Source organism: Salvia hispanica, chromosome 4, assembly GCF_023119035.1.
Source record: "Salvia hispanica cultivar TCC Black 2014 chromosome 4, UniMelb_Shisp_WGS_1.0, whole genome shotgun sequence".
NCBI lineage: Eukaryota > Viridiplantae > Streptophyta > Magnoliopsida > Lamiales > Lamiaceae > Salvia > Salvia hispanica.
This window is the reverse complement of record NC_062968.1, coordinates 40,167,112-40,190,970: the sequence shown is the minus strand read 5'-3', so window position 1 is coordinate 40,190,970 and position 23,859 is coordinate 40,167,112. Positions and strand designations below refer to the sequence as shown.

The 23,859-nt window shown below is 34.3% G+C and overlaps 3 protein-coding genes across 4 annotated transcripts; all 3 read left to right on the top strand.

Annotated features, from left to right (window-relative positions):
- The first annotated feature begins 1,451 nt into the window (after positions 1 to 1,451).
- Positions 1,452 to 7,813, top strand: LOC125222325 (phospholipid-transporting ATPase 1-like). Of its 2 annotated transcripts, XM_048124855.1 has the most exons (9): positions 1,452 to 1,629; positions 1,792 to 1,890; positions 2,333 to 3,988; positions 4,611 to 4,956; positions 5,183 to 5,975; positions 6,195 to 6,318; positions 6,521 to 6,740; positions 6,880 to 7,338; positions 7,420 to 7,813. In XM_048124855.1, the coding sequence occupies exons 3-9, from the start codon at positions 2,674 to 2,676 to the stop codon at positions 7,619 to 7,621; spliced, it is 3,459 nt and encodes a 1,152-aa protein (XP_047980812.1). In that variant the 5' UTR covers positions 1,452 to 1,629; positions 1,792 to 1,890; positions 2,333 to 2,673; the 3' UTR covers positions 7,622 to 7,813. The 2 variants fall into 2 exon arrangements, with proteins under 2 accessions (XP_047980812.1, XP_047980813.1); XM_048124856.1 differs by lacking the exons at positions 1,452 to 1,629; positions 1,792 to 1,890 and having other exon boundaries at positions 3,074 to 3,206; positions 3,280 to 3,988.
- A 3,458-nt stretch (positions 7,814 to 11,271) lies between these two features.
- LOC125218383 (WRKY DNA-binding transcription factor 70-like) lies at positions 11,272 to 13,042 on the top strand. Its single transcript, XM_048120035.1, has 3 exons — positions 11,272 to 11,613; positions 12,034 to 12,138; positions 12,464 to 13,042. The coding sequence occupies exons 1-3, from the start codon at positions 11,333 to 11,335 to the stop codon at positions 12,831 to 12,833; spliced, it is 756 nt and encodes a 251-aa protein (XP_047975992.1). The 5' UTR covers positions 11,272 to 11,332; the 3' UTR covers positions 12,834 to 13,042.
- A 5,359-nt stretch (positions 13,043 to 18,401) lies between these two features.
- Positions 18,402 to 22,990, top strand: LOC125221992 (vacuolar-sorting receptor 1-like). The gene is made up of 12 exons (XM_048124362.1): positions 18,402 to 18,969; positions 19,596 to 20,288; positions 20,747 to 20,835; positions 20,922 to 20,991; positions 21,077 to 21,160; positions 21,300 to 21,376; positions 21,460 to 21,541; positions 21,697 to 21,779; positions 21,856 to 21,922; positions 22,010 to 22,138; positions 22,526 to 22,632; positions 22,742 to 22,990. The coding sequence occupies exons 1-12, from the start codon at positions 18,675 to 18,677 to the stop codon at positions 22,829 to 22,831; spliced, it is 1,866 nt and encodes a 621-aa protein (XP_047980319.1). The 5' UTR covers positions 18,402 to 18,674; the 3' UTR covers positions 22,832 to 22,990.
- The last annotated feature ends 869 nt before the right edge of the window (positions 22,991 to 23,859 follow it).

Here is a 23,859-nt window from a genome sequence, read left to right as displayed (position 1 = left end):
TACTTATTTTGTGGGCATTTTTTATTAGTTTATCCCAATCGAGACTCCTAAAGGCTAAAACAGGACGCCCGAAATTGATCAACCGGGACTCCTAAAGTGAGACGGAGGGAGTATAATGTAAAACCTAAATGTAAAATAAGAAAACTTTCCTTAATTTTTTTTTGCCTTTGTTTCTTTTATTAAATATTTTGATCCATATAAAATTTATTTTTCAATGTACCATTTTGTTAGTATATTAATGGATAATGATGATCTTAAATTGTCTTAGCATATTCATTCATTAATTGACTAATAGTTATAAAAAAAAATGTTTTCTTGCACCTTAAATATTGAACTATGTTATTGAATTTTTTGGTGCATTTAATTTTTTTCGAAGTAAATAAAATAAAAGTTTCTTCTGTATTTTATATTTTATTTTCTTGCTTTGAATATTTCTTTAATTTTATATATGTTAGAAAAAATAATAACAACTGTAATTACTTAAATAATACAGTATGTTAACAAAGTTTAAATTATTGCCAAAAAATTGAGGAAAGTTTCTATATTTTAGGTTTAATTTTCCACATTTGATATCATTATACTTGTACACAACAATTCTTATTGCAAATTTGATACGTCAAGATTAGTGATTTTTTTATTTTTATTGTACTATGATGTAACTGTCATATTCTCCTTACTATAATTGTACCGAAAATTCGGTATGAGTAAAAACCATACCTTTATCTTACGAAATTTTCTTTGGGTATACCAAATTTTTGGTATGACCAATTTCAGTACTGATGCTGCATTAATTTTTTATATGCCTAAACGAAATTCAGTATACTGGATTATAACGACATACCAAATATGGGAAAGGTATAACACAGTATAATATCATATTTAAAATATATTTATACATAAATATATTCGGTATTCATGATATACAATGTTATTATAGTGTATGGTACCACATACAATATATCACACTGTACCATAAAAAACACAGTATAACAAAAGTTAGGCTTATTTGGTATTTTCGATGTGATAAACTCCGGCATGCTGGCATTTAAAACTTAAAAGGGTAAAATAAGTCAAACTGAAAAAATGAAAAATTTATTACTCTCTTCCCTCCGTTTCAGATAATTTGATCCAATATTTCATTTCGGATCGTCCCACATAATTTGTCCCATTCATTTTTACTATTTTTGGTAGTGGGCCCCATATTTCCCTACTCATTCCTACTCACATTTTATTATAAAACTAATACTTTAAAAGTAGGACCCACGTCCCACTAACTTTTCATTAGATTTCTTAAAATACGTGACGGGTTAAAGTGTTCCAAATTATCTGGAAGAACGGGGGTATTACGACAATACAGTAAAAATATCAATCTGATTGTAAAAGAAAACATTTTCTTATGACTAATCAATAATTATTGACAATTTAATTTAGCTAATTGTGGTGAGTGAGATTAGGCGGAAAAGAAAAACCGAAAAACAGAGAAAGGGATTTGAGATCTGAAATCTGCCAAATTTTCGACTGCCATAATTTCGAATTCAGTGCATTCATGCGTTTGTTTCCATCAAATCACGCTTTCCTAGGCCATAAATTAGCGCCCCATCGCTCTCTCTCGCCTCTGCGCTTCCACAGGTCTGAGCTCTCTCTGTTTTTTTTTTTTTTTTTTTTTACTAATTCATGCTGGCATTTATTTACATTTCTGTTGACAGCAATGTGGCAATGATTTCCTGATTCTAAATTTCGATTTTGTTTTATCTCGTGTCTGATTTGTTTTCTCTATTTCTTTTCTACTAGCATTTTGAAGTTCTGGCATTTGCTGTGGAGGGTTGCTCTTCTTGTGCTGCATTTGCTGGCCTTTAGTTTCTATTTCATCACTGAATTGTTAAAGTGAAGGTGTGTTACTGTTTAGCCCTCATATCTACTAGGGTTTAAGGTTTGTAGGAAGATTAGTTTTTTGAGGGGGAAAATTTGCATCAATTTTGATTTTGACGTGTTTTAAGCAAGTCTTCTAATTGACTCTGGAATTATCCGAATGGTTCAGAAGTAATGCATTTATTGGGCCTCTTCTTGTCTTGTTAATTTGCCAAGGGAATATCTTCTCCTCTAATCTTATCCTTGGGGGACACTATTGCAGTCAGGGGAGTCAATTTGTAGTTTGGGTTTTATAGGGTTTTAGCAAATTGTTCAGGTTTGGGGATTCTTTATGCCATTGATGGATTATTTATGCCTTCTGACAAGCTATCGCTGCCCAAGTTTGAGCCATTTCCTAGCCCCTAAATCGGCGCATTCGCTCGTCCTAGAGATTCAGCTCATTACGATGTTTGCATTGTAGCAGATCGTTCTCGTCCTGGGTTTCTGGTGGCACACAAGATTGTAATTTGTATCATCTGAAGGAGTTCGACATAGATTCTGCTTTAATCGAAGGTGAAGCTGTTTCAGGAAATTGGCCGGAACACCCTCCTTTCCATCCTGGAAAAAAGGGATTTTTGTCATTTGATCTTCGTCAGCAATGCCCCCTGAGAGCACGGGAACGCTTTGCTTCAGGGGGTGGTGAAATAGATGTGCAGAGAACTATAAAGCCATTGAAATTTCTGGGGCTTCATCTCCCATTTCTTGATTACAGGCAGTGAGAAACCTCAGGCAACTCAGAGGTCTAAGGGGTTTCTTGACTTAAGCATGCATCTTGAAGCTAATATAGCACGTCATGATAACCCCAGGTTGATACATATAAATGATTCAAAGAAGACATGTGATAACTCTCAATTTTCTGGGAACGAGATTAGGACGAGCAAGTACACATTGCTTAACTTCTTGCCCAAAAACCTTTTCATTCAGTTTCACAGGTTGGCTTATTTGTATTTTTTAGCCATTGCCGCTTTGAACCAACTTCCACCTCTTGCAGTATTTGGCAGAACTGTTTCCCTGTTCCCTCTTCTTTTTGTGCTTACTGTCACAGCTGTCAAAGATGGCTATGAGGACTGGCGGAGACACAGGTCTGACAGGAATGAGAATAATCGGGAGGCACTAGTGCTACAATCAGATGGATTCCTTCCCAAAAGGTGGAAGATGATTCAGGCTGGCGAGGTATTGAAGATCAGTTCCAATGAAACTATTCCTTGTGATATGGTGCTGCTAGGAACGAGTGATCCTAGTGGAATCGCCTACATACAGACGATGAATTTGGATGGTGAGTCAAACTTGAAAACAAGGTATGCTCGACAAGAAACTAATAAACTTTTTCTTGGAGGGACTATGATATCTGGTACCATAACTTGTGAGCAGCCAAACAGGAATATCTATGAGTTCATGGCTAATATGGAGCTGAATGGGCATTGTCTTCCTCTTAGCCAATCCAATATCATTCTGCGTGGCTGTCAACTTAAGAACACGGAATGGGCAGTTGGGGTTGTGGTTTATGCTGGGCAGGATACGAAAGCTATGATGAACAGTGCAATTTCCCCTTCTAAAAGAAGCAGACTGGAGACCTACATGAACAGGGAGACATTATGGTTATCAGTTTTCCTTTTAATCATGTGCTTTGTTGTTGGCCTAGGGATGGGTTTATGGTTAAACCGCCACAAGTCTCAGCTTGATACACTGCCTTACTACCGAAAAGTTTACTTCCAAAAGGGAAAAGATGGCAAGAAATACAAGTTTTATGGAATTCCTATGGAGACATTTTTCTCGTTCTTGAGTTCTATCATAGTTTTCCAGATAATGATTCCGATATCCCTCTATATTACGATGGAGTTGGTGCGGTTGGGGCAATCATATTTCATGATTGGTGATCAGCATATGTACAGCAGTTTGAGCAATTCTAGGTTTCAGTGCAGATCTCTGAATATTAATGAGGACTTGGGACAAATACGATACATACTGTCTGATAAGACAGGCACACTAACAGAAAACAAGATGGAATTCAAGAAAGCAAGTATCTGGGGGAAAAGTTATGGTGACACTAAAGCTGGTTCACATGATACAGTTGCTGGAGGTATAATATGAATGTCTTGCTTTACTTGGATGATAATGTGAATTTATGTTGATACTGTTTTATTATGCATAAATTCAATTATTAATGCATTTATCTATTAGGAAAACAATCTATGGGTATTCCTATAGCTAATCAGAAGAGTCTACCGTTGATACTCATTCTTTTGTAATTTTATGAATCTAACTTGTAGAAGTCCAGTTGACCGTATAGTGTATTGACAAAAAAGTTGCATGCTTCTTGTATCTGACATGCTCCCGAAAGGACTGCCATTTAGCTCATTGCTATATTTTCAGAACAGACACCCTTCACCAGTTCACCTGTCCTGTTTTTTATATTCACACCTTATTCTTTTTAATGCCCTCCATCGTGAGTTCCAAGAGAGAGCCACAATTTAATATTCTTGTCAATCTGATATCGTCTAATCATTTATTTCTGCTCTGTTCTTTTCTCCTATGGCTTCTTTCCACTGCACATGATGCAATAGTAGTGCTCTATGTTTTTTAAGACCTGCTGTATTTTGTGTGTACATGTTCATGTTGCATAACTTAGATAGTATCATTTGTTCATGTCGTGTCATTTTCTCTTTCATGATCTTGTCTTAACCTTGTGATAATATGTGCAGTGGAAGAGCCTATGGTGGGTGGAAGAAAATGGAAGCTCAAATCTGAAACCACCACAGATCCTGAACTCATCAAATTATTGTACAAAGATCTTCATGGAGAAGAAAGAATTGCTGCGCATGAGTTTTTTCTTACGCTAGCAGCTTGTAACACCGTGATACCCATTCTTACTGGAAATCCTTCAAGTATTTCTTGCACTTCATTGAGTGATGGCCTTACCTCTATAGACTACCAAGGTGAGTCTCCTGATGAACAGGCATTGGTTGCAGCAGCCTCTGCATACGGCTATACACTTTTTGAGCGGACATCTGGGCATATTGTGATTGATGCCAATGGTGAGAAATTAAGGTAGTAAGCTCTCCTTGTTACTTTTGTTTTAATCCCCTCAAATGTTTTTGATCCCCAATAAGCATATTTTTCTTGATAAGCGATATAATATCTGTTATTCACTGTTTCCTCTTTTGCTGAATTCAGTACATGAATATTTTTCATATGCAGTTATTATCATGGTTAGACTCGTGTAAGTCTTTAAGTTGTTTTTTGTGGCTTACAGTATATACCCTGTGCGATGCAGGTTGGATGTATTGGGTTTGCATGAGTTTGATAGTGTGCGTAAAAGAATGTCTGTTGTCATTAGATTTCCCAATGGTAGTGTGAAGGTGTTGGTGAAGGGGGCTGATACATCGATGTTCAGCATCTTAAAAAAACATCTTCCATGTGATGATCACATGAGAGATGTAACGCAAGTACATCTGGATGATTATTCATCTGAAGGTTTACGCACCCTGGTTGTTGCAGCTAGGGACCTTAATGGTGAACTCCTTGCAAAGTGGCAACACATGTACGAAGATGCGTGCACATCTTTGACAGATAGAGTTGTAAAACTACACCAAACTGCAGCTCTCATCGAATGCAACTTGACCCTTCTTGGAGCCACTGCTATTGAGGACAAATTACAAGAGGGTGTACCTGAGGCCATTGAGTCCCTACGGCAGGCTGGAATAAAGGTGTGGGTTCTCACTGGTGATAAGCAAGAGACAGCAATATCCATTGCACTTTCTTGCCGACTCTTGACTGCAGATATGCACCAGATCATTATCAATGGAAATTCAGAACATGAATGCAGAAAACTACTATGTGATGCCAAGGCCAAATACAATGTCAATTCTGCAAGTTGCTTTGATAATATGACAAAATTGCAGGGGAAGACTGAACAGAATTTTCTTGAAATGCCTTCCCAAACAAAGTCTTCCAATATGCCTCAAAAGATAGCAGGCAAGGAAGACCGGCCTACATTTTGCCCACTAGCCCTTATTATTGATGGGAACACTCTGGTTTACATATTAGAGAAAGACTTGGAGCACGAGGCATGTATCATTCTTTTCGATTGCTTTTATTGATTTAACAGTTTCTTGAGTCTTTCTTTATATGTATTTTATTAATTTTTGTGTAGCTGTCCTGAACTAGTTTTACTTTTAAGATTAAACTCAGCATTTTTTAGCTGTGTTTGATATCTTAGTGGAAGCTATTTTGAAGTAGTAAGATTGACCGAACCTCATACTACTTATATTTGTCAATGTCTTCAGCTATTCAACCTTGCCACTTCATGTAAGGTGGTGCTCTGCTGTAGGGTTGCTCCCTTGCAGAAGGCTGGAATTGTGGACATGATTAAAAGACGCACTGATGATCTTACACTAGCCATAGGTGATGGTGAGTCAGATATCTTTTCAGTTCAATCAGCTTTGTTTGAGTTGGCTTGTAAATCTAAACTTGTTATTCCAGTACGCTGGTACTCTAGTGTGACTCAAAACACATCATGCTTCATATTTTCTGCCTGTAAACTTTATGAACTAGTACATGATTCCTGAAGGTTTATGAAAATCTCGTTAGCTGATGAATAATGCTTGCACAGGGGCTAATGATGTTTCGATGATCCAAATGGCGGATGTTGGTGTTGGAATTTGTGGTCAAGAAGGGCGCCAAGCAGTGATGGCATCAGATTTTGCTATGGGGCAGTTCAAATTTTTAAAAAGATTGCTTTTGGTGCATGGGCACTGGAACTACCAGCGTCTTGGCTATCTCATTCTCTACAACTTTTATCGCAATGCTGTTTTTGTGTTAATGCTTTTCTGGTATGAAACTATCCTTGATCTATATGTATTGCACAATGTTTCCGTACAAATCTCAGGCTTTCCAAGTTGATATGCTTGCATACTTTAACTACATATATCTCCCTGCTCAAACTAGTGCTTTCTCCTATCGGTTTTGCAGGTATATCTTATGTACAGCCTTTTCTACTACTTCTGCATTGACAGATTGGAGCAGTGTGTTTTACTCTGTCATATATACTTCAGTACCTACCGTTGTTGTTGGTATTCTCGACAAGGACTTAAGTCACAAGACATTACTCAAATATCCAAAGCTCTATGCAGCAGGGCACCGACAAGAGAGTTACAATATGCCTCTCTTCTGGATTACAATGGTGGACACATTATGGCAGAGCCTTGTTCTCTTCTATGTACCGTTGTTCACCTACAGAGAGAGCAGTATCGACATATGGAGTATGGGTAGCTTATGGACAATAGCAGTGGTCATATTAGTCAATATGCACTTGGCAATGGACATTCAGCGTTGGGTATTTGTTACTCATGCTGCTATATGGGGCTCAATCGTTGTGACATATGGCTGCATGGTGGTGCTCGATTCTGTACCCGTCTTCCCAAATTATGGGTTAGTCCACTTCACAAGCCTCATATTTTTGAAAATTATCGTTTATTGCGACCACTAAGAAATTGCCGTTGTTTTTTGCAGTACAATATACCAACTTATGAAATCACCGGTTTACTGGCTCTCTATCTTACTGATAACGGTTATAGGATTGCTCCCCCGGTTTATTTTCAAAGTTTGCCGTCAGATGTTCTGGCCCTCTGATATCCAGATTGCTAGAGAAGCTGAGATATTGAGAAAAAGGAGACCTTTTTTTGGGTCGAATTCAGATCAGGATTCAAGCTGATATACATGCCTGCTTGCTGGTTGTATGAAGACAGCAGTGGAGCTGATTCTAGTTTGTTCCTGCCTGTTGTATAGTGTTACTATAGAGGATAGGTATTTTTAGGCAACTACTATTGATTAGATGAATGAAATGAAAATTTGTTTGCTAAAGTACTACTCTCCCTCGGTCGTGAATAAGAGTTCCGTTTTTCCATTTTGGTCCGTCCATGAATAGGAGTCCCGGTTATAATTATCATAAATGGCAAAAGACCCCATATTCTACCAACTCATTCTTCTACCAACTCATTCTATTCAAATAAAATATTTATGATTAATTGAAATAAAATAAAAATAGAGATGGGATGGGAGAGAAGAAGAGAGGTAAAGTGAATTTCTTATTTTTTTTTAATTTTCTATTTTTTTTTAATTCATCATGGATTAATATTCTGATTTGTCAAAATGTTACTAATCGTCCGTTGACCGTTCTTTTTTACGGAATCGTAAAAAATTGGCCGACGACAACAATTTCATTTGTTTAGGACTCAATTTTCAAAAATTGAACATTATGTACCAATTTCGTATTTCGGCCATATATTTAAGAGCAAAAAAGTACTTTACTTTTTTCTTTTATCTGATTAAATTTTTAATACTACTATATTTGGGCTTGGATCCCCTGCTGTGGAGGAATCACAGCAAGGGATGCTGTTCCTCACATTATAATTTTTTAAACTTAAAATTTACTCCCTCCGTCCCGGATAATTCTTTCCAGTTTTCCATTTCGGTCTGTCTCACATAATTTGTCCCATTTCAATTTTATCATTTTTGGCAGTGGACCTCATATTCCACTAATTCATTCCTACTCACATTTTATTATAAAACTAATATATAAAGATAGGACTCATATTCCACTAACTTTTGCAACCTACTTTTCATTACAATTCTTAAAACCCGTGCCCGGTTAAAGTGACCCGAATTACCCGGGACGGAGGGATTAAACTTAACCAAAAAAAAGACAAAAATTTTAAAAAATTGGAATGTGAGGAACAGCGTCCTCTGATTAAATTTGTAATACTACTAAATTTTATCTGTACTTTTTTTTTATCTGATTAAATTTTTACTACTATATTTTATCTTAATACTTACTCCCTCAGTCCCAAGATAAGTGACTTGTATTCCTTTTTGGGGTCTCCCACTATAAGTGACCTATTTCTATTTTTAGCAAAAAGTCATATCTCTTATTTTATTTTCCACCTACTCTCTTTTCTCTTCTCTCTTCTCTCTTCTCTCTTCTACTTTTCCCTCTCTCATACTTTACTCTCTCCACTTTAACTTATTTAAATACCATTCCTTAAATCCCGTGCTCAAAAGAAGTAGGTCACTTATCTTGGAACGGAGGGAGTACTATAAAATCTAGATACTTGAGTGGCAAGGACACTTCCCAACTGTCTGAGATTGTGACAAATTTTATAACATTAATTAATAAAGAATACTTTTATAATGAAAAAGATATAAATGCTTGTCGTTTGCCCCAACTTTCCACGCAGAAGACAGTGTGAATGCAACCTTTTTTGTGCACATGGAATTTGTAAATTTCATGATAATATTCTGCCTCAAGGGTGTGAACGCACCTTTTTTCCATCCCAACTAACACTCCATCATCTGTGGCTTATAATACTCTAATCAAGTGATTAAAAGTGAGAAGGGTTTTTTTATGACACCCAAAATTAAAATGAAATTACATTTTACAAAAGGGTGAAGTATAGAAACATCAAATGTATTGTCTAAAACAATATCACATATTGAAAATTCAGGATATCCCGTTCAGTTGCTATAATATTGCATACTCCCTCTGTCACAATAAATACGAAATATTTGTTTTTCAATATAAGATTTTTCTGTGGTGTTATTTTGTGAATGAAAAAGTAGAAATGATGTTTCATTTTAGGAAATATTTCATTTTTAATGGAACACCTAAAGAAAATATTTTATATTTAATGTAAAATAGAAAGTATGATTTGTTGCTTTTTAAAATTTTGATATTTATTTGATTAGAATAAGAATCTTAAAATAAGAAAAGTTGTATAACTTTCTAAAATTCTTATTTTACAATTTTTTTAAGTATTACTCCCTTCGTCCCACAAAGATTGTCCCACTTTGACCGGACACGAGTTTTAATAAATGTAATGAAAAGTAAGTTGAAAAAGTTAGTGGAATGTGGGTCCTATTTTTATATATTAGTTTTATAATAAAATGTGAGTAAGAATGGGTTAGTGGAATATGAGGCTCACTACCTAAAATGGTAAAAAGTGAAATGGGACAAATTTTGTGGGACGTCCCGAAATAGAAAAATGGGACAATCTTTGTGGGACGGAGGGAGTACTATGGATGTAATCGGGATTTTGCTTGAGGAGGGTTAAAAATAAACATATCAGAAAGTTCTATATTATGTATTTGAGAGAGGGCATTTAATATATTTAGTTGATGTATATAATTGAAAATCTATATATAGATCTTAATATACTTATTTGATTTGTATAAATTGAAAATTTAGATTGTGCCCCACATTATTCGTCTTTATCCAGACAAGTTAATAATGTATTAATCGAATAAACATAAATTAGATTTTAGACGTTGATGTCTCCTTCAAGAAACCTTATCTTCGATTTAATGTGGGGAAAAAAAAGTAAGTATGCTAGAGCACACATAAGTCATAACTCTGAAGCTCAAGGGTCTTATCACATGTAACCTAACAATGTACTTAAATATTATCCCATAAAATTAATTCTTTCATGATTTTGAACCCATCAACCCGGATCTTCAATTTGATGGGTCCTCACAACAAACCAACCTTTTTATTGGATAACCCCAACCACCATCTTTAATCCAATTTCAAACAAAACCAGAACATCAAAATATGATTGATACACTAACAAATTAAAAAGTGGTCTTTGGCGGGCACTAAAATATTAATGACTATTATGTTTTAATTAAGTTCAATTTATGAGCTAGTATAATTGAGTCACTCATCCCTATAAAAAATTCATAAGATAGGATGATGTATTAGAATTATCATCAAGTCGATATGAAATAATAATAAAGGTATTTAATACATCCTCGTTCGTATGAACTAAATACAGATTGGAGTCCCACACACAGACAGAGATCCATATTGACGTTGATAAATTCTAATATATGTAGAAATGAATCAGTCTAAACCCTTAAATAACTTTATAAAAAGAAAATATTATAAAAAAATATATAAATAAGACATGATTATCATTGAATCTATGCTACAATAATAACTTATTTTAAAATCACTAAAAATATCAAATTTTAAGAGTGGATCTGTTCACACATAAATATGCTGATTAGTCAACTAATTAAAACGAAACAAAAAAAAAAAAAAAAAAAGGAGCCAGCCGTAATTGCACATGGTGATGACATACCCCATGACAAAGCAGCCATTCGTCACCTCGAATGCGCGACAGTAATAACCCACGCGCCCAAGCAACCGTCCACACCACGACTCCTCCCATTGAAGCACACGCACGCTATTCGATTCCACGAATCCAAAGAGCGCGTGCGATATTAAATCCCATGAATTTCCTACAAATTTCCGACATTTCTAAAACCATTACACAGTTGATCACCGTATAAAAAAGGAGTCTTGCACTAGTGATAATACTTAGAATAGCAAAACTTCAAAAAAAGAGAGAGAGAGAGAGAAAGAGGGATGGCATCTTCTTGTAGCGAGAGTGAGAGAGTGGAGCAAGTGATAAGCGAGTTGAGCCGGGGCAGGGATATAGCGGACCGGATCCGGGTCATGCTCCGGCAGACCGGGTCGGGTGGTTCGGTGCAGATCCTTGTGAGGCAGCTCTTAGACACCTTCAATCACTCCCTCACCATGCTCACTCACGCCGCCGCCGACTCCGGTGAGGTTTCGCAGGCTGCCAAATCGGAAGATAGTTGCAAGCCGCGGCCGCCCAAGGATCGCCGCGGATGCTACAAGAGAAAGTTCGTTCATAATTACTCTCTTCGTAACTTATTAAATACCGTCACACTTTTAATTTTCATTTCGACTTCAGATTTAACTAACTCATTTTACTCGTATATTCAATATAAAATTAATTTTTCATTTCGACTTCAGATTTAACTAACTCGTTTCTATATCTAAATCTACCTATTTTATTTTGTGAAGCTGAACAATTTTTTAAGATCTATAGTAATTTATAGAATTGACAAAGTGAAGAGTTGTGATGTGGTCCTTTTGTAATTAACAAAGGCAATTAGTAGTATTATACTCCCCTTGTTTGGATTTAATTGTGAAAGGCGACTATGGTCCTACCCAATCGACTAATAATGGTATGGTATCTTGTTAGACATATGATGAAGATTACTTATTAATTAACAAAAAAATTGATTAATTTGTTACAGGAGAAGTTCAGAGACAACAATAAAAATGAGCTCGGATTTGTGTGAGGATGGGCATGCATGGAGGAAATACGGGCAAAAGGCCATCCTTAACGCCAAACATCCAAGGTCTTGATTCTTTTAATTTACTCCCTTTTCTACTACTACTACTACTACTTTGGAAGTTGTATTTTACTTGATTAATAAAGGCAAAACTAATTCTTTCCTAATGCCTAACTATCGAACCAAAATAGTATACTTTCTGCGATGTAATAAAATGATTTAATAATAAATCCGTAAAAAATGAAGTAAAACTATCTAAACATGAAGTAAATCATTTGCTTGATTTATTTTATCCACTAGATTAGAAAAATGAATGATTGAGATTTGGTCTCTAGTTCGGTCTTTATAATTAGTTCGACATTGACATATATATGTGTGTGTTTTTGTGCAGAAGCTACTTTAGATGCACTCACAAATTCGACCAAGGATGCCAAGCATCTAAACAAGTCCAACAAATTCAAGACGATCCACCTTTGTATCGGACGACGTACAACGGTCAGCACACGTGTGAAAAATCGCCGCTGAATCATCATCACATCCTTCCCACGCCACCCGATTCTTCTATCATCTGGAGCTTCAATCGGCCTGCGGATTCGGTCAAGCAAGAAGAAGTTCAAATAAAATCACCACCGGAGGACGACTACATGTCACCTTTCCTTGATTTGTCCGGAGATGTGTACTCTTGCACTGCAAGCACTCATAGCATTGAGGATGTTGTGGGCTCCATTGAAGATTTTTTTGAATTTCAACCCTTGAGTTGAATCTGTCTATCTCAATTTTCTAGATTTGGAATAATTTAGAATTAGTTGAGATCATGCTAGCTAGGCTACTCATGTTCTACTTATTTACAATTTTAGTGTATGTAAATATATAACCTACTACTTTAGACTGTGTATTTCGATAGAGCATCCATGTAGCACATAGCTAGACACAAGATCTTTACATATTATGAAACTTTTCAAGTTCTACATTTCGTACATCTAGTTCAATCTTGCTACATTTAATTTCTTGAATGTTGCAAATGAATTCTTGATTCTAAACTGATGTGGCTTTATGAGACGACGATTCATCTGCTTTCACATTGCCATGATCACGGGCTTCCTAAATTCATGTCCTTGGATGCTCAAGCATGAAGCAGTAACACTGCCCCTCAATTCGAACGAAGATAAAGGACATATACCGAGGCTATTCCTAATTAGCTTAATTCAAGAATAATTGATAACTTTTCATATTGGAAACATCCTCAATTTGATCAAACGTTGGCACAAAGTGAACAATCGAGCTCTATGTGCTTTGTCCGTCAATGCAACACCGAATTACTTGCAAGGGCTATGGTACTTGATAAGACTTGTTTAGTACATTGGATTTTGGTATATGTTTACCTGTTTTTATGGGATATAATGTGCATTTGAGGTATGTTTTGTGTGAAACTGGAAATTGGAACAGATGAGAAAATTAAATATATAAAGGTTGTTGGAATCTAAAGAAATGAAAACCACACTAGCTGAATAGCAACATAACATTGTCACTCGAGCTCTCACACCTGGGAGCAGGGAGAATATTCACTCCAACATCTCTTTAATTATTCAACTGTGGCAGAGAAAGAACCATGGGATAGCATTTGGAAAAAAACAATCATTCTTTGTTTTAGTTTATTCTTAGGTTTTAAAACACATACTCTGTTTCACACATTGAGATTTGTCATTTAGTATTATTGTGTTGGTTGAATTCAGTTAGTATAATCTTGTTGCAATCGTTGGAATAGTTTTAAACTTTTAATATTTGGAAGTAATTTTGAAGGTTTTGTTTTGGAAAAAAATTGTTATTTGGTGCTTGGTGTTAGATCTTACTTTTTGATGGTCTTAAATGTTTATTTGTTGTTTTTTTTGTTTAGTATTCGTGCAACCTAGTTTTTTAAGGTTCAGATCAGATTCGTGGAATGAGTTTTTAATTTAGAAAATTATCCTTGTGTTCGTTATCTTAGGCGGAGAGAATCTCCTAATCCACTCCTCCCATTCCATTCCTACTCCACCTCTCACAAGTCACAATCCAATAAAATAATCTAGAGTAAGAACCAAGATTGGTCCTGAACATATGGTCATTTAACGTTTTTGGTCCTAAACATTATCTTTTGGATTTTTTGGTCCTGAACATATGAGAATTTGATCATTTTGGTCCTAGACTAACTGTTCCGTTAAAAACTAACGGTCAACGGGTTTAATCCCAATTTTGACCAAATTAAACTTTTAATTCTGAGTTCGATTTCGGCAGCAGTGGCTTCGGAGTTGTAGATCAGGGGTTCGACGGTCACCACTTTGCCTCCCAACCCTAATTTCAAACTTTCCCCAAATTTGATGAATCCAAGAGTGATTGAGAGAAGGAGTGATTGAGAATTTCATTTTAATTTTGTATATTATTTATTTAATTCTAATTTTAAATGGATATTTATTAAAATAATTGGGAGATTAATTAGTGACTTACAAATCAGAACTAAGAGTTTAATTTGGTCAAAATCGGGATTAAATCCGTTGACCGTTAGTTTTTAACGGAGCTATTGACGGATGACCAAAATGATCAAATTGCCATATGTGCAGGACCAAAAAATCCAAGAGATAAAGTTTATGACCAAAAAGGTAAAATTGCAATATGTTCACGACCAATTTTGGCCTTTACTCAAATAATCTACCATCACTTGTTAAAATTGGTCATAATTATAATATTATTCTATTGCATTGTGAGAAGTGGAGTAGGAGTCACCAACAACCTAATCTCTTATCTATTTCTTATCCATCTCTTAACTACATTATTCATGGGGCTCACTGGCTCACACTACTTTTCACTTCATCTCTTATTCAAAAGATATCACCTGCAACTAGGGGTGGGTAAACGATTTTCGGTTAATCGGTTAACCGAGAACCGAATCGAAACCGATCGGTTATCGGTTATCGGTTCGGTTCCGGTTTTAAGTTTTGCTAAAAGTCGGTTATCGGTTATAACCGATCGGTTATCGGTTATAACCGATAACGATCGGTTATAACCGGTAACCGAATTAAATTCAATTTTAATTTCAATTATATGTTTATTTAATGCTAGAATAAATTATAATTTACTTCAAACTTTGTCACAATGGAAGAAAGTGTAACTTATATCTAAATTTTGTCTAAATCAATATCAAAAAAGTCCATTTTAATTTTTGTCACTATCAATTAGAGTATTATACTTATAAATTTATATCTTAAAGTCAATAAAGTTCTTAAGAATTACTATTTTAATTTTAAATATAGAATAACCCTTCACTTATTATTGGAGACAAGTTTTTAAAGTATAGAATATAGATCATGTAAAGTTCAAGTCTTTTAAAGTGCCTAAACAATTTATATATTACTTTTAAATAGGAGTATAATAATAATAACAATAACAATAATAATAATAATAATAATAATAATAATAATAATAATAATAATAATAATAATAAAAGTAGATGGAAAGTTAAAAGTTAAAACCATAAATAATTTTAAATTCAATTATATTTTTAATTAATAATAACAGAAATTGTAATTTACTTTTAAACTTTGTCACAATAGAAGAATCTGTAATTGCAATGTCAAAAAAATCTATTTTAATTTGCTACCTATTAGTTATTTATACTTATAAAATTATAATATATCAAATTCAGTAAAGTTTCTAAATATATTTTTAAAAATAAGATCTCTCAAAGTTAACAAGTGCTTAAGCAATACTACTATTTTAAAAATAAGATAACCTTACACTTATTATTAGAGAAAAGTTTTCAAATTTTAGATCATTTAAAGTTTAAGTCTATTAAAGAGCCTAAAAAATATATCATATATGTATTGCTTGTAAATAGGTATAATAATAATAATGATAATGATAATAATAATAATAACAATAATAATAATAATAATAATAATAATAATAATAATAATAATAATAATAATAATAATAATAATAATAATCATCATCTGTAATTTACTTCTAAATTTTGTAAAAGTCTCATATTGCAAATTTGCAATGTCAAAAAAGTCTATTTTAATTTGAATTAATTTATTATGGTGTAGGATAAAATTGAATTATTATGACTAAAAAGCAAAAAAATATGATAAAAAATTTGACATTTTCGGTTTTACAATCATGAAGAAATGCGTAGAATTGAGAATACACAAAATCAATTAACAATCTTTGTGAGAAAATTTCAGAATTTTATATATTATAGATTGAATCATTGAATTGAATGATTGATCATTGAAGGATGACCATGAAATAGTTAATTTAACTTTCGGTGATAAACTAATAGTGTGATTAGGTGTAGGTTGAGTTATCTATCACAACCTTAATCGTGCAAAATAAACATTTGAATAAGTTAAATCAATTCGGTTAGTTCGGTTATAACCGAGAACCGACCGGTTCTAACCGAGTCGGTTAATTAAGTAACCGAACCGAAGATCGGGTCGGTTCCGGTTAGTTTTTTGAAGGCATTTTGGGGTTGGTTAACCGACCGAATAACCAGCCCTACCTGCAATCCTTCATTTCTTAACCGCCGTCCATCTCTTCTCTAACCATTCATGGATCCCACTAATTCACTTTTTTCATTTTATATTTTAAAATTTTAAACAAATTATTTAAAATACGATATTCATTAAAAATAATATATTCACATACAAATGAATTTTAATTAAAATTTCAAGTTGATATTCAAATTAAATTCACGTGATAACAAAACAATAAACATACTATTAGAAAAAGAGAATGTAACAAAATTGGAAAAATATAATAAAATCAAAATTAAAATCATAATGGTGGGTTTGGGTTGAACTCATAATTAAATTATTTCCTAGATTATTTTAGTAATTTCCTATTATAATTAAATTAAAGTAAAACCTAGATAATTAATACTTCCTCCGTCTCATAAAAATATATATACTTTCTAATTTTTGTCCGTCTCCCAAAAATATGTGTATTCCATTTTTAAAAAATTATATCAATTTAATAATATAAGTTCCACTATCCACTAACTCGCTTTCAAACCATAAGAGTTATCGAGTGAAGATAAAAATAAAGTTAATTTAAAGGATGAACATGCACTTCTCCTAGCTTAAGAGTTATCGAGTGAATACAAAAATAAAGGTGATTTTCATCTATCCGCATTCCAAAAATTATTTTTGGACCCTCCATCGTTAAAATCCTGCGTCCATCATTGTGAGCAGACATGGGAGCGGGGGTTGAATCTTGTCATGCTCAAGCTCTTTCATCTGGATTATCATTGAGGATGAAAGATAAAATCAAACAAGCTCTTTCATCTTGCTTTTCTTTTTGAGGATTACAAGATACAATCAAACAGTTTTCAATGAATACAACTAACTCCCAGGTAAAGGACACCAATAAAAAGTTAGGGGTTTACATAAATTAAATCGATCACAAACAAACACCCAACTTATTGCATAGTAGTAGTATTTAGAAATCCAAAATATATATTAATAAAAAAGTGATTTATCTCATACAGTAATTGTTATTATTCAAAAGTAGATCTACAAGTTTTGCTTTCTTGATTTGAGCTTCTTATTAGTATGAAATATTTGGTCATGAAAATTAACTTCATAGAAAAATTGCACACTTTTTAAAGTTTGTAACATTTACAATCGCTATTAAAGTTCATGAAAAATATCAGATGTCGGCCAAAGTTGATGGATTTAACAGTTACTCCTTATCCATAAAAAATGAGCACACTTTTAATACTAAAAATGGCATTGTCTCTACACTCTTACTATTATATTTCATTCGCTTTCATTTAACACCCGTATCAAAAAAGAAATACGTCTTTAGTATGAATGAGATGGATGAAGAAATAGTTTTTCTTAGTTACATCTAGCTAAGTTAAACTTTATAATCAATATTAATAACTTTTCTTGCTAATTAAGGGTGCGTCTTAAGACTAAATCAACGTCAAGAATTGGTCAAAATTACTTATAAGAATTGTAGTTATATGCATATAGATCCATACTATATTACTAATCTAATCCTACCTCCTTCTTATGCTATAAATGATTGATTTCTTTTAGTATGAGATTTTAAGTAATAAAATTTATTAAGTGATAAGAAAATAAATTAGGAAAGAATAATAAAGTAGAGAGATAAAGAAAAATATAACACAGAATTAAAATAAAATTAGCATGGATAAATATGTCGTTTTTTACTAAAATAAAATATCATTATAATGTGACAAATGGAATGTTAGTTTTTAACCATTGTATTAAGGAATTCGAGATATTTATATATTTTAAGTAAAGTTGACTCCTCTATTAAGCTATTTCACTTGGCTTACTGAAGTTGCAAAATCTGTTTAGGATTTATCTGCGGGTTGTATCGATCTTTCCGCTAGTTCGGCAGTTTTTACGATCTGGGCTGCCACCAATCCACTTTTTTATACTTAACAATTTGTGTTTATCGAAGAAAGATCCAATCTTTTCTTTAGTTGATCAGTTTCAAAATTGATCGCTATTTTTAGGTTTTCTAGCAAATAGCAATCCTCTTTTGCCTCTGATCTGATCTGATCTGATCTGATCCGATTGAGTAGAGTTAGAAGGATGAGAGAGAAATTAGGGATTTTAGTTTGTGTGTTGTTTGTTCTCTGCAGTTCCTGCTTGGGAAGATTTCTAGTGGAGAAGAACAGTTTGAAGGTGACATCGCCCGATTCACTGAAAGGTGTTTATGAAAGTGCAATTGGGAATTTTGGGGTTCCTCAATATGGAGGAACGATGACTGGCTCTGTTTTCTACCCTAAATCGAATCAGAATGGGTGCAGTAGCTTTGAAGATGTCGAAGCTTCCTTGAAGAAGAAGCCTGGAGGCATTCCAATCTTCCTTCTTGCTGATAGAGGGGGTAAATTTCGCCCCTTTTTTGATTGATTTAACCATCATTTGTGTATGGATATTATGTTGATTGTGCTTGATTTTTTGGTGTTGAATTCTACTTCTGGTGTATATGTTCAATTTGGTTGTTAGAGATCTATGAATTTATAAATTTTGAGATGGGACAATATATATATGTTGTTATGAGCTGATCGAGAATTTTTCATAAGATTTGTGTAGACTTGTTAGGGTAATACTCCCTCCGTCCCATAGAAATAGGCTAATTGAGGATGACACGGGTTTTAATGCATAATTGGTGAAGTAAAAGAGAAGAAGAAAAAGTTTCCATAATTGTATATGGACTATTTCTATGGGACGGATGAAAAAAAAGAAAAAAGTATTTGGTTCGTAGGGATTGCATCTGGAATTCACAACCTTTCTTCAATTTACATCTTTCTGTTGGTTCTGATTGCCTTGTTAGTCTTACTCCAACAATATCAAGTGTGTGATTGGTAGTACTTGAGTTTGCAAGACCTCTTTTTTAAAATCTAGAAACAACAAGAGGCATTTACATTCAATGTTGAATTATCTCTATATGATTCCTGATGAATTGTTTGCATTACCTCAACTTATCTATATAGTTTGCATCTCTTCCAGAGTGTTATTTTACGGTAAAGGCATGGAATGCGCAAAATGGTGGTGCGGCAGCTATTCTTGTGGCTGATGACAGGAATGAGCCTCTTATCACCATGGATAATCCCGAGCAAGAAGATGCAAGTCCTGATTATCTGCAGAACATCACTATTCCATCAGCCCTTATCAGCAAGGATCTTGGAGACAGAATCAAAAAAGAATTAGCTAAAGGAGAAATGGTGAGTATTAATCTTGATTGGAGAGAAGCCCTTCCACATCCTGATGAGCGGGTTGAGTACGAGTTCTGGACAAATAGCAATGATGAGTGTGGCCCCAAGTGTGAAAGCCAGTTAGATTTCGTCAGAGATTTCAAAGGAGCTGCTCAGATACTTGAGCAGAAAGGCTACACTCAGTTCATCCCACGTTATATAACCTGGTACTGTCCTGACGCTTTTAAGTCAAGCAAACAGTGCAAGTCACAGTGCATCAACCAAGGGAGGTATTGTGCACCAGATCCTGAGCAGGATTTCAGCAAAGGATATGATGGGAAGGATGTTGTTGAACAAAATCTACGTCAAGCCTGCTTCTTTAAGGTGGCAAATGAAAGCGGAAAGCCATGGCAGTGGTGGGACTATGCTACAGATTTTTCAATCCGCTGTCCAATGAAAGAGAAGAAGTATAATAAAGAGTGTGCAGATCAAGTAATCAAGTCACTTGGTAGGTTTCATGCTTTTACGTAATACGTATATTGATAAGTATTTATAGTTCTGTTAACTTCTATTATCGAGGTTTAATCACTGAAATCTCTGGTATCTGCAAAGAAGTTTTGTGCTTACACAAATATCTATTTTTCTCTCAGTGAAAGTCTAGTGATGTTTTTGCATTTTGGTACCATACATGCTTACTTTTTCTGATTATGCGTTCCATGCTGGGAACTGCTGTGTTTTTATTGATGTGGCATCTTCCTCGTAAGGTGATGGCGGAGTTATTCATTTTTCCCAATTCCCTTTCTCATTTTCCCTTTCATTCTTTATATGTTTGGGGTTAGAGGTATCTGGTTCTCTTTTTGCATGCTGTTACTCATTTGGGTTAAGTTACTATTAGGTGATAATCCTTGCTTCTCTCCTCCGGACTTTTCATTTGAGTTTATTCGTTTTGCTGTACCTCCTCTGTAGGAGCTGATCTTAAGAAGATAGACAAATGTATTGGAGACATAGAGGCAGATGTTGATAACCCTGTTCTGAAAGCTGAACAGGAAGCACAGGTTCATTGGTCGTCAAAAAATCTCATGTCGGTTTCAGTAAGTATCCTCTGTTAGATCTACTAAATTTGAATGATACTTGATCTCAGATTGGAAAGGGCTCAAGAGGAGACGTTACCATCTTGCCGACTCTTGTTGTGAACAATAGACAATATAGAGGTAACTGCTCTGGAGAATCAGTTGTCCCTTAAGATTAGCAACGAAAAAGGATATGAAATCTTAGGTACGTGTTCATTTGGTTCAGGGAAGCTGGACAAGGGGGCGGTTCTCAAGGCTATTTGTTCAGGTTTTGAAGAGACTACAGAACCTGCAATCTGTTTGACTCAAGGTTATTTTTGTTTTAGCAGTTGTGGATACTTATGGATGAAGAGCATTCATGCCCATCAATAAATGCTGGCACCCACCCTTGTATATTTCCTTCATTGCTTTGCTATAAATATAATTATTCTTTTGTGTTTGGTGGCCAGATATACAAACAAACGAGTGTTTGACTAACAATGGCGGGTGCTGGCAGGATACAATTTCTAATATTACTGCTTGCAGGGTATCCAGATTTTAATCAGACTCATTTTAATCTTTAGGTTGCTTTGCCATTTTTTGTCCTATCTAAGTAACAACGGTTTACAGGATACCTTCAGGGGGAGGGTCTGCGAGTGCCCCGTTGTGCAGGGAGTGAAATTCTCCGGTGATGGTTATACTCATTGCCAAGGTAATTTATTTTCCCTGAATCATCATTAGCACGGAGATATATATACTGAATAAAAGAAAATTAGATATTACCTCACTCTTGCCTCAAATTGGCCGGCTTACATTCAAATGCTATACGCTAACCATGGATTCCTCATACTTTTCTTGATATGACAGCTTCTGGTGCATTAAGATGCGGAATTAACAATGGAGGTTGTTGGAAGCAAACAAAGAATGGACATACATACTCCGCATGCATTGTTAGTTCCTTTTTCTTTTTCCATCACACAAGAGTAGGCTTTTTTTCAATATGTTGATGTTCGATTTATATTTCAGGATGACCATACAAAAGGTTGCAAGTGTCCACCTGGATTCAAGGGTGATGGAGTTAATCTCTGTGAAGGTAAGATGATAGATATCAGCACTTTTACTTAGGTTGCTATTTGAATCTGACCAGTTATTGACTTGGTTTAACTTGACTGCCATTTAGATATTGATGAATGCAAGGACAAGTTGGCTTGCCAGTGTTCCGATTGCAAATGTAAGAACACCTGGGGAAGTTATGAATGCAGCTGCAGTAGCAACCAATTGTACATACACGAGCATGATACATGTATAGGTAAAAGCTCTTATTCACACATACTCCCTCCGTCCCCAAAAATTATGAACTTTTGAAACGGCACGGGTTTTAATGTAAAATTGGTCAAGTTAAAAATAGAAAGAAAAGTGTGATAGTGGAAAATAGGTCTCACCTCATTAGAGGGAAAGAAATTCCCTTAAATAGAAAGTTTCTATTTTTAGGAGACAGACCAAAAAGGAACACAATTAAGATTAAGAATACTACTATATGAGAAGCAGATTTCGATCATGTTTTCTCCGATCTATCTAATTACTCACAGATTTTGTCATCTTTTTTTTACCATGAAAGATGTCTGATGGTAAAATAGTGTTGTTACTTGTGTGTTAGACACAGAATAACTTACCCTTTACTTACTCGTCCGGTCAGGTAAAGATTCTGTAACAGAATACAGCTGGAACTTCGTATGGGTGATTATTCTCGGTTTGACTGTGGCTGGATTTACCGGATATGCTCTATACAAGTACAGGATCCGAGTAAGTAACAGGGACGACATCTTGAATACTCGTCTCTTGACTAAATCTTGCAAGTATTTGTGAGCTTGAATATTGTTAAGTAAATGTGTCTACTTGAACATTTGTGCAGCGATACATGGACTCAGAGATCCGGGCTATCATGGCGCAGTACATGCCCTTGGACAATCAAGGAGAGGTGCCGACTCACACGCCTGTTTAAGGAGCACCTTATTGTAAATTAGCAAAGCAAGTCACCATCGCTTTATTTGGTTGTGTGATGTTTGCTTCCGTTTGCCGCCTAATGATTTCTGTACATTTTACTATCTAGCTTACATAAAAACTCCTACTCATGGAAAATGTTCGTTGGATTTATATTTTATTTAGATCTCATAGCAATTTAAATCATAAATTTTGGTAAAAATTTATTTAATACTATAAGGTTTCAAACTAGGGGTGCTTAAACGGTTCTCGGTTAATCGGAACTGGAACTGGTTCCGGTTCCGGTTTCGGGACCGGTTCCAACCTTTTAAATAAAATCGGTTCCAGTTCGGAATCGGACCGGCCGGTTCCTAATTGGGAACCGGATTATAATTTTATTTTATTTTAAAAAAAATATAATATACTAACAAATCTAATTTAATTGAATTAAATTAAAATAGTTTGAAACATTGAGTGATTTTTAGATTTAAACAATGTTAGATTTGTGAGCTCTGTTTTTTGAAGTATTTAAAATGTTTAAACCGTGACTTTGAATCTACAATTATTTATCCAATCCATCTTTTGTGAACTAACTACAATGAGTAGGACGTCATAAGTTTGTTTTTAATTTTCAAAAGAACTTAATACAACTACAATATCATTTTATATGATAGAAATTTAACTTTATAACAAATTTATATAACAATTTATTTAACATATGATTTTAACTTGTTTGTGAATATTTTATTAACTGTTTCATTATAAACCAAAAAGTTACAATAAGATCAATTAGTATTGGAAATTTCATTAAATATTTGCTTAGCCAAAAAAAAAGGAAAATGAAATTCAATTTTAAAACTCATTTTTAAAACAAACTGCTAAAGTTTAGAACTCCTATTTTTTTAATAAAAAAATTGCTAACATAAATGTTATTGTATTGTTGGTTTGTATTTCTTATGTATATATTTGAATTTTTAGGTATTATTTGTTATATTTCTAGATGTTGATTTTTTTTTATAGTATTGAACTATTTAAAATTATAAATAAATT